General features: G+C 37.9%; 1 protein-coding gene across 1 annotated transcript in view; it reads right to left on the reverse strand.

Annotated features, from left to right (window-relative positions):
• Nucleotides 1–1,091: 1,091 nt before the first annotated feature.
• The window catches only part of pkd1b (polycystic kidney disease 1b), a gene marked incomplete at its 5' end in the record, with an annotated part of 29,277 nt that continues 15,624 nt past the window's right edge, over nt 1,092–14,744 (reverse strand). Inside the window, 23 exons of the mRNA XM_081392735.1 lie at nt 1,092–2,477; nt 2,926–3,240; nt 3,334–3,468; nt 5,436–5,723; nt 5,810–5,981; nt 6,141–6,263; nt 6,391–6,529; nt 6,657–6,769; nt 8,196–8,350; nt 8,483–8,680; nt 8,803–9,005; nt 9,761–9,927; nt 10,010–10,124; nt 10,350–10,501; nt 10,596–10,660; nt 10,766–10,915; nt 11,533–11,656; nt 11,906–12,116; nt 12,181–12,324; nt 12,397–12,564; nt 12,657–12,852; nt 13,852–14,110; nt 14,201–14,351. Coding sequence (XP_081248861.1) covers nt 1,734–2,477; nt 2,926–3,240; nt 3,334–3,468; nt 5,436–5,723; nt 5,810–5,981; nt 6,141–6,263; nt 6,391–6,529; nt 6,657–6,769; nt 8,196–8,350; nt 8,483–8,680; nt 8,803–9,005; nt 9,761–9,927; nt 10,010–10,124; nt 10,350–10,501; nt 10,596–10,660; nt 10,766–10,915; nt 11,533–11,656; nt 11,906–12,116; nt 12,181–12,324; nt 12,397–12,564; nt 12,657–12,852; nt 13,852–14,110; nt 14,201–14,351 — 4,487 coding nt within the window. The 3' untranslated portion in view covers nt 1,092–1,733. The remainder of the gene's footprint in view (nt 2,478–2,925; nt 3,241–3,333; nt 3,469–5,435; nt 5,724–5,809; nt 5,982–6,140; nt 6,264–6,390; nt 6,530–6,656; nt 6,770–8,195; nt 8,351–8,482; nt 8,681–8,802; nt 9,006–9,760; nt 9,928–10,009; nt 10,125–10,349; nt 10,502–10,595; nt 10,661–10,765; nt 10,916–11,532; nt 11,657–11,905; nt 12,117–12,180; nt 12,325–12,396; nt 12,565–12,656; nt 12,853–13,851; nt 14,111–14,200; nt 14,352–14,744) is intronic.

Here is a 14,744-nt window from a genome sequence, read left to right on the forward strand (position 1 = left end):
GGGTTGCTAGAGATGCAACATTCGCCATGAAGCTCTCAGTCATCAGGGCTGATTTATAATACAAGTAAACCAGATACTATTGAGCTGCATGCATTATCAGGAAACATTAAAACAGACGTTTCCTAGACGCTTGACCGTGACACTTCTGAAATCTGTTGGGATAAACTATAGTATTTGAATTCAAAAATAGTACTGCAGGTTTCAATGAAGGCACACGGCAAGTTCTTCTGCTTCAAAGTTGATGTGAGAACATATTAGCATCATAAACCCCTTAAGCTGAGAAATCCCTTTCGTAATAATTGTACGGGTATTAGCACTAGGGTTTTCTTAGCTTTAGCCGTTTGTTGCAACTGGCTGCTGATCTTATAGGCTTTGCCTTCCAAGTCCTAATTTCAGACTGTTTACATTCCTTATTATATTAGTTTGATGTTAGTGCCATCTAGTGGTTGCATTAGGGTTGTTCAATTGTAACCAAAACTGTTTGGTTCCCAACATTCTTCAAAATACATTTTCATAGAAAAATAAAGAGGGAAAATCATTCAGGTTTGGAACAGGAAAGTGAGTGAATGACGGGATTGCCATTTTTGCGTAAACTATCCCTTTCTAAATGACTTTGCATCCATTTCTCAACTTCCTTTCAATTATCCCTTATAAACAAAAATATACGAGAAAATACTGGAAAAAATATTGTGATATATTACATAATACATTTATACATGTATACATATGTGATGTTATATAAGATAAAAAGTGTTTACTGATTTTTTTTTATATATATTTTTATATATTTTATATATATATATATATATATATATATATTATATTTTCCTCATTATCGTGTACATTGCACATACATATCCCATATAAATGTGAATATACTTTATATAGTACATTCAAATATATTTATACACACACACAGTACCACATTTTATCAAATCTTTATATTATGAAGTGTATTATTGAATACAAAATTACATACATTAGGATATAAAAGTACATACTGTCACATCACATATTTTTCAATGTATGAAAATGTCAACTCCTTATGTATTATACATTACAGTATATTGTAATATATTAACACAAAATATTATTCTGTATATTTTCAATATAAGTTAAATAATTTAATATATTGATTGTTCATATGTAATACAATATATTTTCTTTGCATAAGGGATATCTTTATCTCCTTTTAAGGGTTTTTAGGCATTGCAACTGTTTAAGAATATAATATTTTGCATTGTTATTAGGCTGAATTTCTGTAAAAAAATATTGAAGGTTTAATTAAAATAGATTAAAAATTAATGATGCAATTAGGTTTGATTCATTAAAGTTTACATATTCAGCAAATTGTGTAAGGCGCTATAAGAGTCTGTTTTATTTTCTCAAACATGCCACAAAATGCATTCAATTTGCTAATAATTTCAACTAAATTCTTTGAATGAAACACAAATATCCTGATGTTTAAGCCACAGTTTTAGGATGGCCGTGTTATTTGATTTACAAAAATAAAACAGATTCTTCAATATACAACAAGATACGTGTTCCACAGAGCCTGAACGTGGTGAAACCAAAGGGAAACAAACACTTTCAAATGAAAAGCAGTGCAAAAGCACCAGTCAAGAGCGATTGTGACTAACACACCGTGCATTCACTGTGTCAAAAGATAAAAATGAAAGTAAATAATAGTAGTAGATAGTAAAGCAAAATTAAAGCCATGACGATTGAGCCACTTATTCAGTGTGCCATGCCTGTCTCTTAATCGGCAGACCGCCACATGCACGCTCTCGGTCTCCGTCTTCACTCCGGGGTCTCGCAGGCAAGGCCACAGTGCTGTGAGATGCAGGCAACCTCTGAGCAGTGTCAGCAGAATGGCAGGTGACTGAATTCCAGACTCTGCGTCTTGGGACGCCCAATTTCCTAAGGTTTTTTGGACTGTTCATCCCTCCATCCAGTGCAGAAAGTATTCTGTTACCTGACTGAGCAGCAGACCCCATCAGGGAGGACTCTGAGTGTGTAGCACGGCGTCGTGGAAGGGTATTAATGACACCTTGGACAGAACCTGGAGTGTGGTCACATTCCAAAACAGAGGTAGATGGATTTCGAGGGAATGCTGGCGGCTTAGGGTTTGGATCACGTCCCTCAAAGGTCACCTGCTGAGCCTGCTTTCTTCTCTGGTAGATTATGCTCTGAATCTGCTGAAGTTGGAGCTCAAAGCTATACACTTCTTCGGTCAGCTGGTTGACGCGGTCCAAACCTGCCAGAAGGCTGTCAACACATGGCACCAGGCGGTCCACATAATGGTGAAAGTCAAAACTGTCTGAAATGACTGATGAATCGGAGGCCAAAGAGGAGGCAGAGGATGCCTGGCGGGGCCCGATGGGGCTGAGCGGGACGGAGCAGTTGGAGGCTTCAGAGCCCTGGGAGGATCTGGAGGGTGGAGGAACCATTCCCTCAAATTTGACTTTGTGTCTAAACTACAAAGGAAATAAAATGGAATAATGGAATTTTTATTTTTATGTTATGTTATGAAAGAAGTATCTATGGAAGTTTGTTTCCACCACAGAATACATTTTTTTAACTGACTTTATTTCTCAGAATTGCGAGATATAAGGTCGCAATTGCATGTTATAAAGTCAGAATTGCATGATATAAAGTCGCAATTGCGTGTTATAAAGTCAGACATCTTTTCTCAGAATTGTGAGATATAAACTCGCAATTGCGAGTTATAAAGTCTAATTCTAAGGAAAAAAAGATTCCTCGGAATTGCAAGTTTATATCTCACAATTCTGACTTTTTAAAATGCAACTTTGTATCATGCATGTCTGACTTTATACCTCGCAATTGCGACTTTATATCATCTGAGAAAAAATGTCAGAATTGTGACATAAAAAGTATTTGTAATATAATAAAAGGTATTTGTACCTCTTTGGTCTTGCTGAGCCCCATCCAGAGCTTGAGTCGTTTAATGAGAAACTGTACCATCTCATAGTCCTGCGGCTCCATGGATGGCCGGTAAATGTCTGTCTGTACCATTCGGTAGGTTCGAATCAATACAGCTGCACATAGGCGCCCCAGAACCCAGAATCCAATGCCTACGGCAGACAGGCAATAGAGGGGTCCCACCACCGGATGATGCTCACAAAGTCGACGTAACCCCATGTGCCCCTTTAACAAACAGAGTAGAGAGGAACTCGCCTGCCCTAAGGTCCTAAAGCCCTCCACTGTACCCGAGAAGAGCTGAAAGAGAAAGATGTGGGCTTCGTTTTCAGGTGCAAAAATTATTTAGAGCAAAAATACAATGGAAAGTCAAATGAAAAAAAAACATTGTACCATGATGCCTGTGTGAGAGAACAGAAGCAACAGGAGGAGCAGCAGAAACACCACGCCACAAATCTGAGGGAAAACCTGTCGAATAACTCGTCCTATCACCATCCATCGCCTAACAAACCGCAGGATCCCCACCATCTGTAAAAACACACCACTCAATACCTGTTCGACACCTTGACTGACCAAGAGAAACTGATTTTAAAGCTTGACTTAGTACAATATAAGGAACTTTAAGACCCAAAGTGTCCCATTACTGCAATTAATTAAACTCGAAAATTACAGACGCCATTCAAACTCATGCTTTGTTGGTCATTTCTTAGGTCGTAGTAGGTGTGCTAAAATATATTTGTATTTATAAATGTTATAAGATATTCAAGATTAAAGTTTGAAAATCTCCCATTGATATAGACTGTATACTTCCATATTGTGACAATTATCTGAGTAAAATGTATTGTGACAATTATCTGAGTAAAATGAATTATGGAAAAAAGTAGGGCAATGACTTGGTTTATTTTGATAGTCCACTTTAGACATTCTGCTAACTATAAAAAAAACTTTGCAACTACGTCAACTACCAGTCAGAGTACTCGTTGACTGCTAGAATAATATATATTCTTAGTAGATTTTTTTATAACACTTTATTTTGATGGTTCCTCAACAGACTGACTATAAGTAACCTTGAAAGTACATGCCAACTTATTCAACTAATCCTTACCCTAAGTCTACTAATAATCTAATGAGAGTTAGTTGACATGTAGCTGCAAATTAATGAAAGTTAGGTGACGTGTAGTTGCAAAGTTCATTACTAGTTATGGAAATAAAGTGTAAGTAACCCTTAGTTCCATGCATTGGTTGTTGATTGGATGGAGACATATCTTAACGTGAGCTTGGGGTTGAATATAAAAAACTCAATTGTAAATGTCAATGGTTTCACCAGAAGATCCCGTTAGGACATTTTGAATATAGAATATATAAAAAAAAAAAACATGCATGGATAAATGAATAATATGCATTCAGTGAACAGATTTTACTGCCATTTTGCAGCATGTATTGATATTTCCTTCAGGAAATGCAAATCTACACTGAACAAAATTATAAACCCAACACTTTTGTTTTTGCCCCCACAGCTTAACTCAAAGATCTAAGACTTTTTCTATGTACACAAAAGGCCTATATATCTTAAATATTGTTCACAAATCTGTCTAAATCTGTTTTAGTGAGCACTTCTCCTTTGCCGAGATAATCCATCCACCTCACAGTTGTGGCATATCAAAATGCTGATTAGACAGCATGATTATTGCACAGGTGTGCTTTAGGCTGGCCACAATAAAAGGCCACTCTAAAATGTGCAGTTTTATCACACAGCACAATGCCACAGATGTCGCAAGTTTTGAGGGAGCGTCCAATTGGCATGCTGACTGCAGGAATGTCCACCAGAGCTGTAAGCCGTAAATTGAATGTTCATTTCTCTGCCATAAGCCGTCTCCAAAGGCGTTTCAAAGAATTTGGCAGTACATCCAACCGGCCTCACAACCGCAGACCACGTGCTACCACACCAGCCCAGGACCTCCACATCCAGCATCTTCACCTCCAAGATCGTCTGAGACCAGCCACCCGGACAGCTGCTGCAACAATCGGTTTGCATAACCAAAGAATTTCTGCACAAACTGTCACCCATTGAGAATGTTTGGGATGCTCTGGATCGGCGTATACGACAGCGTGTTCCAGGTCCTGCCAATATCCAGCAACTTCGCACAGCCATTGAAGAGGAGTGGACCAACATTCTACAGGCCACAATCAACAACCTGATCAACTCTATGCAAAGGAGATGTGTTGCACTGCGTGAGGCAAATGGTGGTCACACCAGATACTGACTGGTTATCTCAGCAAAGGAGAAGTGCTCACTAACACAGATTTAGACAGATTTGTGAACAATATTTGAGAGAAATTGGCCTTTTGTGTACATAGAAAAAGTCTTAGATCTTAGAGTTCAGCTCATGAAAAATGGGGGCAAAAACAAAAGTGTTGCGTTTATAATTATGTTCAGTGTAGTTCCAGAAAAAATGTTGACAAATCATTCCTTTGTTTTAGGACCAATAGCCTACCTTTAGAACCAGGATGGTTAATAAGATTGCTGAGAGCTGATTGGATTTCCTGGCCAGTATGGCAGCACTGTGAAAGTCAACAAAGAATGTGGGCCGGGAGCGATGTCTGGAGACACAGGCTTCAGTTGTGTAGAGGAAACACAGACGAAGAACAGCTGCTGCTATTGTCAGAAGAGCTAACAATGGCTGAAACCAGCACCAGGCTTGCCTCAGGTATTGACTTGGCTTCATGATCAAGGCCCATACTTCAGCACTCACAAAGCACAGGCCGAACAGCAAAAGCACAATCTAGAGAGAAGACCACAAATCCTTGATTCCATTCAAACTGCAAGATTTGTTTCTATTGTAAATAAGTCTTGAAGGAGAGCCAGTACCGTCAATGTGACGTGTAAGTCTGGACCAGATAATGGAGAGATGTGAAAAGGCTGGATAGAGATGAAAGCCAGGATTCTGCCTGTGTGTGTTTGATCCAGGAGAACAGAAACTGGTGCCAAGATGCCCGTCTGTTTATGATACTGAGTGAACTCGATCAATACTGCCTGTGTCCTGTCACAGAAAACATAAGACAGTTCCTCAAAAAACATAGAGCTGATGAGCATGATGAGTGTCTGATTCTAATGTTAGCATAAAAATTCCATACTTACATTATGTGTGCAGAAAAATACTTAGATAATAAATATATTTTATGCTATAGTGACATCATACCGTGTTGTCATCCAGTTTGCTGTCTGTAGGTCCGACATGATCTGATGTGTGGATTCACTATTGTTCCCAAGTATTACTTCCTCTGTCTGACTGAATGCACATGATGCACTCTTAGTCCTTGGCCTTGAAAGAGGAGATTGTGATCATTTACGGGAATCAAATGCATGATAATGTTACTATATTCTCCCATATAGCTGTTCAGGCTTATTTACACACTGATAGTCTTTCTCTGTGTTGTACTATCTCTCACCCCGATGAAAGTGCTGGAGTGTTGTTGCTGTGTGCTGAGGAGCTCTGGTGTCCAGGGTTCGTGTGTGATGAAACATGAGCATTCAGAATCAAAGGAAGTCGACCAGAGTGGAACTGATCTCTGATGTTTTGACTGCAGACTTTGTAAAAATAAAAAAATAAAAATCTAATTCTACAAAAGTTAGTTTTTTTTTTATTTATCTATTTATTTTTTACAAACTCTCAAAAGGATGCATATATATATACAGTAGTAAGTAGAGTCTTTACCATCTTGAAAATGAATTTTCTGCAGTCTTGCAGGGCCAGTTAGAGAAAGAGAAGGGTTTTCATGTAGGTGTGAAATCAATCTCTCATCTATCCACTGTTCTGCATTCATCCATCTGAGAAAGTAATATATCTTGAAATAAAAAGACTTTCACTGATTCATGACAAACTACAACACAGATACACACACACTGTGTATATATAATATATATTCTATTTTGTGTGTGTGTGTGTGTGTGTGTGTGTGTTCAAGGACTTTTATTTTGATATTGTTGTCTTGCTGTTTCTGGTTTTTATTTCCTGCCTTTGTTCCTTTCCTCCTTGGTTTCCTTAGGCTGCATCCGAAAACGTAAAAATGCTGCCTTCAGAGGACGCAATTCAGGGTAGGAAGGCAATCAAGGCACATCCGAATCCAATGTTAGCTTCACTTCCTGTCTCCTGAGATACCTTCATCTGATCAATTTTTGAAGGTAGCATATATGTATCCTTCGCTGTGTATCCTTAGCATATATGTATCCTTCGCTGCCTTTGATATACCACAATCCTGTGCTTTCCATTCTGTGACAGTTCAGCTAGAAAAAGAAAGATGGCATCTGAAAGTTGCAGTTGCTGGTCAATTTGTGTGTAAATGTATGGGGTTTTTTTTACCAGCGTTTTCCACTTCTGATGTAATCTCCTCAGAAGTCTATTCGAAATCAGTTTCGTGAGGTGCCTTTGTGCAAACTTTCCTGTCTGCAGAGTCATTGCCTATAAGGCAGTGAGGCAACAAGTCAGCTGCCTAAGTTTTCAGATGCAGCCTTAGTTTCCCTTATTTGTTTTCAAAGTGAGTCTCACCTGTGCCATGTTAATCTCTTGTTATGTTGTGTATATGCCCCTGTTTTTAAGCTGTCTTTTGTTGGTCGTTGTCTTTAATTAAGTTTATTTTATTTATTTATGTGAAAAGGGACCATGTACAATTTTTTTGCACAAATGTTTCCATTTCATGCATTGTATCGGATTTAGCCAAAGGCTAATTTTCAGCTGTAGTCCCCTGGCAGGTCATCACTAACATAAATGATAAGATAACACAAAAAGTTCCTACGTACATTAACACACACACACACACACCAGGGCCAAAAAAATAACAAATAAAAAATCAATTAAACTGCAACCATGTCATTTGTTTACAGAGTTGGGTCGATTTTAAAAAGACTTTAACTTCAATTTAAAAAGACTTAAAAAAAGACAGTATATGTGCAATCTTTTATATCCTCTGGTAAGGCCAGGATATAAAACTGTTGTGTTTCCTGTTCCCCAGTTGGATTCTTATCTTTCTGTGGATTATTTTCATCTGCTTTCCCCATTTGGATTATCTTTGATTGTGTGTTTGTGGAATGAATACTGCTTTCAATTAGACTCAAGCCTCTCCTCTTCCCTACAACCATAACACTATAAATCTATTTATACACACAAATCACTGGGGTCTCTGGCACTTCAAAAAGAAAACAGGTCAGTTTCATCTGGACATGAGGATTACTGGTGAATATATATAGTCTGGCTCACCCTGATAATGCATTGAGACTCGGCTGCCCTGGTGAAGCTGAGATCAGCGTGTGTTTTATAGCTGATTGAAGCAGTCTGCTGTTAGCCTCCTGCACATGTTCCTGGTAGTTCACCATCAGAACCACCAACAGGAAGAACTTATAGACTAAGCAGCTCTGATTATCAACATAAAACAACAGACCAATAAATATTAATATGCATTAGGGTCAGAATACAGGAGAAATCCAGCTGTTATAGGTCTCAGAGGACTAAATGAGTGCTGAGTGCATCAATCTGTCTGAGCTCACCCTCATTAAGGCTCTAAGCTTTCTCAGCTTCCATGCTTCCTCTTTAGCCTGCAGCAAGCCGTATCCACAGGGAGGATGAACCTTATCCTCCAGATGCTCTTCTGTCCTTCTGACTTCTGTCTCCTGAGCCAAACGCTCCTCCACCTCTGGGTCTACTGGTCTCACCACAGCAGCCAGATATAGTGCCTGAATACATATCTGCAGAAAAACACCTGACGTCATGAACCAAGTAAGGATGTTTTGATTAAAAAATAAATAATGTTTTGATAGAAATGCACATCTTTCAGTTTTTCACTGAGCAAAATAGATTTATAGCTGACTGCAAATGGTTCCAACAGCAAGGCAGTAGTGAGGAAAGCTGACAGGGCAGAAACCAGCCACATGAGAACCACAGTGCTGGAAAACATGCTCCCATACAGTCCCGCCAGAGCCAGGCATGTTCCCAACAGAACAGCCACCAGCAGGTGAAGCACACGCAGAACCCACGATGGAAGATTCAAGCCAGGTACTCCACGAACAACACCTGTAGAACAGCCCATGGGTTCACACACAGACAAAACAATGTACTAAGCCTTTTTTCAAGATTTACCAATTTCAATTAATAGTAAAATTCCATCTAATTGAATTGAATATTCCCTACATATCATTCATATTATGAATTATGGATATATTATATCGGACTATTTAGTTTATGTGATTCATATTCATAAATGTAGAAAAAGAAAATACGTTTAAGATTTATACAACATATTTTAAGCTTTTTTCTTATTTACTCTTTTAAAATTCTTAATTCATATAAGGATTATTCAATTCAGTTGGATGGAAATTTACTATTAATTGAAATGCGTAAATCTTGAATAAAGGCGTAAACATTTTGTGTATATTTGATGTATAAATCAAGCAAGGATGTATTTAAATTGGATGTATCAAAAGTGACAGTAAATACATTTATAATGTTACAAAAAAGTTTCTGAAAATTGTTTCTAAACCAATTTTTTTGTTGTTGCTGTTTTGTTTTCATGTACTAGAGCACCAAATCAGCACATTAGAATGATTTCTGAAGGATCCTGTGACACTGAAGACTAGTAATGATAGACAGTAATGATGCTGATATTCTCAGCTTTGCAATTGCATGTTAAAATGTATTAAATTGTAATAACATTTTACAATATTACTGTTTTGACTGTATTTTTGAGAATAATCAAATAAATGGAGGCTTGGTGAGCATACAAGACTTCTTGATGTTAAAAAAAACAAGTGTGTATGGTGTGGGCTCACCAATGCGTGTGTTGGAGACGATGCTTATAGAGTCGGGTGGGAGGCTAGGGAGAAATGTGCTGGCCTCACTGAGCACTGAGAGTGAGGAGGAGGACTTGTGAAAGACGGGTTCATATGTGGGCGTATCCATATTCAGATCAGACCACTCACTACACAAGCTGTCCTGGCTGGAAGACAAAAAGACAGAAATACATGTGTATGTGACCATGTATCCTGCTAAATGTGTGAAACGATCAGTGCAGAACTCACATGTCAGACAGGGTGGTCTCGTTGGGTGTCAAATGACCACTGTCAGATGCTTCTGGCCCTGAGGAAAGCGTGTTTGTGGGATCCAGGTCTGCAGATATAGTCATAAGATCTTCCTCTAAAATAATGGAATAAATCACCTTAGAATTATACACTTCTGTGATCATTTACTCATTCTCATGTTGTTTCAAATCTCTATGTCTTTCTTTCTTGAAGACTTGTGCACAAATTGTACAGTATGTATGTTTTTCTTCTTCTTCTTTTTTTTTGGCCTTTTGAAGTTTGACAGACCCGGATTTTTCTCGTGAGACATTTTCAAGAGAGTGATGTTGTTTCTTCAAACCTGAAGACTTGGTTGGTTCTAAAATGTCGTGGTCAGATGTTGGAGTCGACAAATGTAGATGTAGAAAGGCTTTTTTTCTCTTAAAAAGGTGAGTAGTTCCTGTCAGTTCAGGCAGGCCAAAGATACTGTCACATGATGTCCACTGATCCACTCTGTGAAATGTTTAAAATAACACTGTATGTTTATGTTAACTTTTCAAAGGAATGTAATACTGCATGTAGAATTCATGTAGAATAGACTTGGTACCGGTCATTCCCAGGATCGGGAGTATTCCAAAACTCTGAATCTAGTTTCTTGTTCTGAAGTGAGTTCTTAAAGGGAGATACAAAGAGAATATGCTGCAAATTAATTCATTTAGGAAATTTGCTTGATGACTCTCTGATATCTTTTAATCATGGGGATTGATTTTCTCTCACAGTGAAAGGAGACGGTCCATATATGGAAGAGTCAGGGCCTGTTGGCAACGACAGAAAAGATGAGCAGGAGAGATCTGGGTGACTGAGGAAAACATCCATCTCCACGGTATGACACACAGGAGAGGGAGGCAGAGATACATCCAATGTCACCTACAACACAATCCATCACCAATTTCACAATGAGTGAGAATCATCACAAATGTATACAGTTCAAAAGTTTGAGGTCAGTAAGACATTTCTTTTTAAAAGAAATGAATACTTTCATTCTGCAAGGATGCATTGAAATGATCAAAACTGATAGTAAAAACAGTTATAATGCTAAAAAAGATTTCTATTCATATATGAAAAAAAATATGTATCATGGTTTCCAGCAACACAACAGCGTTTAACTGCGATAATGATAATACATGTTTCTTGAGCACCAAATCAGCATATTAGAATCATTTCTGAAGGATCATGTGACACTGAAGACTGGAGCAATGATGCTAAAAATTCAGCTTTGCCATCACAGGAATAAATTACATTTTTAAAATATATTCAAATAGAAACCAGTTTTTTAACTGTTAATAAACTGTAATATTATTTCACAATATTATTGTTTTTACTACATTTTTGAACACATAAATGCACTTGTCCTTGGACTCAAGTCCTTGGTGAGCACTTATTTCAAAAGATATTTCAAAAATCTTTTGCGTGGTATGTAGATTAAAAGTCAGAACAGTATGATTTCACAAGGGATTACAGTGTATGTAGACTGGCATATATACCTTGCTCTGGGTTTTTTGGAACAGAAATCTGAGAACGGTTTGGAGGGGGAAGGTCAAAGCTGCAACTGTCATTCCAACCAAAATGGTCTCTCCATTCATCACCATCTGGGTAGAAACTGGAACGCTGCAGTCGTAACAGTAACAAACGCGAATAACCCATTTGTTTTGAGAGGAATGAGAGAAAATGTATTAATTTGTCTGAGTTTAGTGATGAATATTATTCTCCATTGACATCAAAATCAATAACAAAGACTGTAGCTTAGAGAAAAACAGAAATTGCTTTGTTTTGCAAGATGTAATACCTACACCTACAGTGTAAGCTATATCAGAGCTCAATCTGTTATCCATGCCCTTTGAAGGTCAAGTCTATTACCTGCTGCCCTTTCTGCCCACTGCTCCATACCACACTGCCCCAGCTGCCAGATAGAGATGTAATAAGAGGGCGCAGCAGGTGACCCTCTGGGCTCGGCTAAAGCGGCTGTGGGCCGGCCGTTCCCATAATGAAATCCACAGATGGTGCTCTCGAAAGCCAAAAAGTAACTGGGAATGTAGGATCCTCCTAAACTCTTGCAGCTCCTGAGGACCTAAAAAGATTAAAGGTTATGAAATGCAAATATGAAATATGCTTTGCTGCATGTGTATACTTACAAGATGCTAAAATAACTTTCTCCACCCTTCCAGAGTTCTTCTCGTTCTCCACAGATAGCCAGTCTTCTACCAGGAAGAAGAACATGTTGTCTGTCTGTATGTCCCAGACTATCACATGTTGTAAGTACCAGGATGGGTCTAGACCTGGAAAACACAGCAGTTGTTTGTTTGTGAGTATTTTAAGAAGAAAGAAAGAAGCTGTTCACAACCACTGACCTGTGTTGTCATGCCAGATGCGTATTTTCCAGATCTCTCCGAGATTGGCATCCGTTTCAATCTGGAAGTCATCCAAGCTGTTCCTCTGGAAAGCTCCTTCACTTTGAAGGTGACGTGAGCCACTTTTATTCAGACCATACAGGCTAATGCCAACATGTGCAGTGGTACCTGATGAATTCAGATATTTTATAACTTGGTAAAATCTTGTTTGATGACTTTTATGAGGTCAATAAGACAAGTAAATGAAAGGTTCTACTGACCAGACCCTCTTTTCCAGCCTGTTTTGACAAGAACCCGGTACTGGTAGCGACCTTTCTGACCACACAGAGGAACCCAACACAGACGCAGACTTTCCAGGTGATCCAGTTTGTGAGCGATAAGACCAACCAGTAGATGAATTAACAGCAAGACTCCACAAACTATTCCCGCCACAACGTTTTTCACCGGCTCTTCTGACTGGTGACACCAATAATGTTCATCACTGATGTGTTATGTTACAGTTTTTACATAAATTAATCATTCTTTAAAAGTGTGGGGTCGGTAAGACTATTTAATGTTTTTGAAAGGCTGTATTTATTGGATGAAAAATACAGTAAAAACAAAATTGTGAAACATTGTTACAATTTAAAATAACTTTTTTTTCTATTTTAATATACTGTAAAATGTACTTTTTAGTGTTTTGCTTAAGGCTACACTTCTATTGCAAACACTGACACCCACTGACAATTACAATAATTTCAGTAAACAAATTCATTTAAAATAACTATATAATATGGACTGCGGTTAAAAAGTTTGGAGTCTGTAAGATTTTCTTATGTTTTTGAAAGCAGTCTGCATTTATTTGATCAAAGACAATAAAATAATATGATAAAAAATTATGATGTGAAACATTTCTTATTATTATCAATGTTGAAAACAGTTGTGCTGTGGAAACCGTGATACATTAATGTTTTCCAAAATTTTTGATCAAATAGAAAGTTTAAAAAGAACAGAATTTATTTTAAATATAATTTTTTTTGTAACAATGTAAAAGTCGTTTTCACTTTATTTTGATAGCCCCTTTAACACATTCTGTTGACTATAAGTTACGTTGCACCTACATGTCTACTAACTCTCATTAGAGTGTTAGTAGAGTATTAGTAGACTGGTAGGGTTAGGGTTAGAATTAGCTGACATTTAGTTGCAAATTTACTTATAGTCAGTAGAATGTCTGTTGGAGGATCATCACAATAAAGAGTTATAAAATATTAAGCAGACAGTCTACCAGTACACTAATGAGAATTAGTTGACATTTAGTTGCAAAGTTACTTATAGTCAACAGAATGTTCAAAAGGGACCATCAAAAGTTACAAGTCTTGCCACTTTTGATTTATTGAATGTATCCTTGCTTGCTATCTTACTGACCCCACGCTTAATGGTGAAATGACGTTTTATCTTTAAGTAGAAATGGCATACAGGTGGCAGCAGTAAAAGTGCCTCGGGGTGGATGAAGAGGCTGGCTCCAAACATCGTGAGGTGATGGGTGAGGCAGTGAGCAGTGTGGGGGCTGCTGCCGTTCAGAGGACTCAAGCCATCACTGCTCCAGCGCTTCTCATCGACACTGAAGAACCGGCACAGCATGCTGAACACACACACTGAGACGGACACGTCCACGTCCACACTGCTGGTGCTACTGTTCAGCCTCACAAACAGGTCTTTGGCAGAGCCATTCAAGCTGTAAAATTTACAGACACATTTACTTTCGCTTACACTAACACAATAATCCTATTCCCTATTTTCAGTGAAAAAAACAGGAAGAACTTACAGTGGTGTAAGGAAGATGGTGTGCTCCAGTGATGGGCTTTCAGTTGAGAGAGAGAGGGTGAGCTCTTGGGAATGAGTTTGTTCAGACAGTGGATGAACTGGTTGGTCATCTACATAGATCCATACTAGTCCAGAGACTTTCTCAGCAGCTCCTGCTCGACAATACAAAGCACAGGCTTTCTAGATTCTATACTGCTAAAACATTTTTATATTGCAAACATATTATATACCTCTTTTGCGTTTTACTTGAGGTTATTTTTCTTCCTCATTTGCTAATACTGAGACCCATTAGCCATTACATTAATTTCTTAAAATAAATTAAAGACAATACAATATAATATACACTACAGTTCAAAAACTTTTGTTTTTGAAAGAAGTCTCTTATACTCACTAAGGCTGCATTTCCTTGATCAAAATTATAGTAAAAAGCATGATCCTCTAGAAATCATTTTAATATTCTGTTTTAGTGCTAAAATCTTATTATTATCAATGTTGAAACCAGTTGTGCTGCTGCTAAATATTTTGTATTAAACCATGATTTTTCA

This window comes from Scardinius erythrophthalmus (genome assembly GCF_964197995.2).
Source record: "Scardinius erythrophthalmus genome assembly, chromosome: 18".
Classification (NCBI taxonomy): domain Eukaryota; kingdom Metazoa; phylum Chordata; class Actinopteri; order Cypriniformes; family Leuciscidae; genus Scardinius; species Scardinius erythrophthalmus.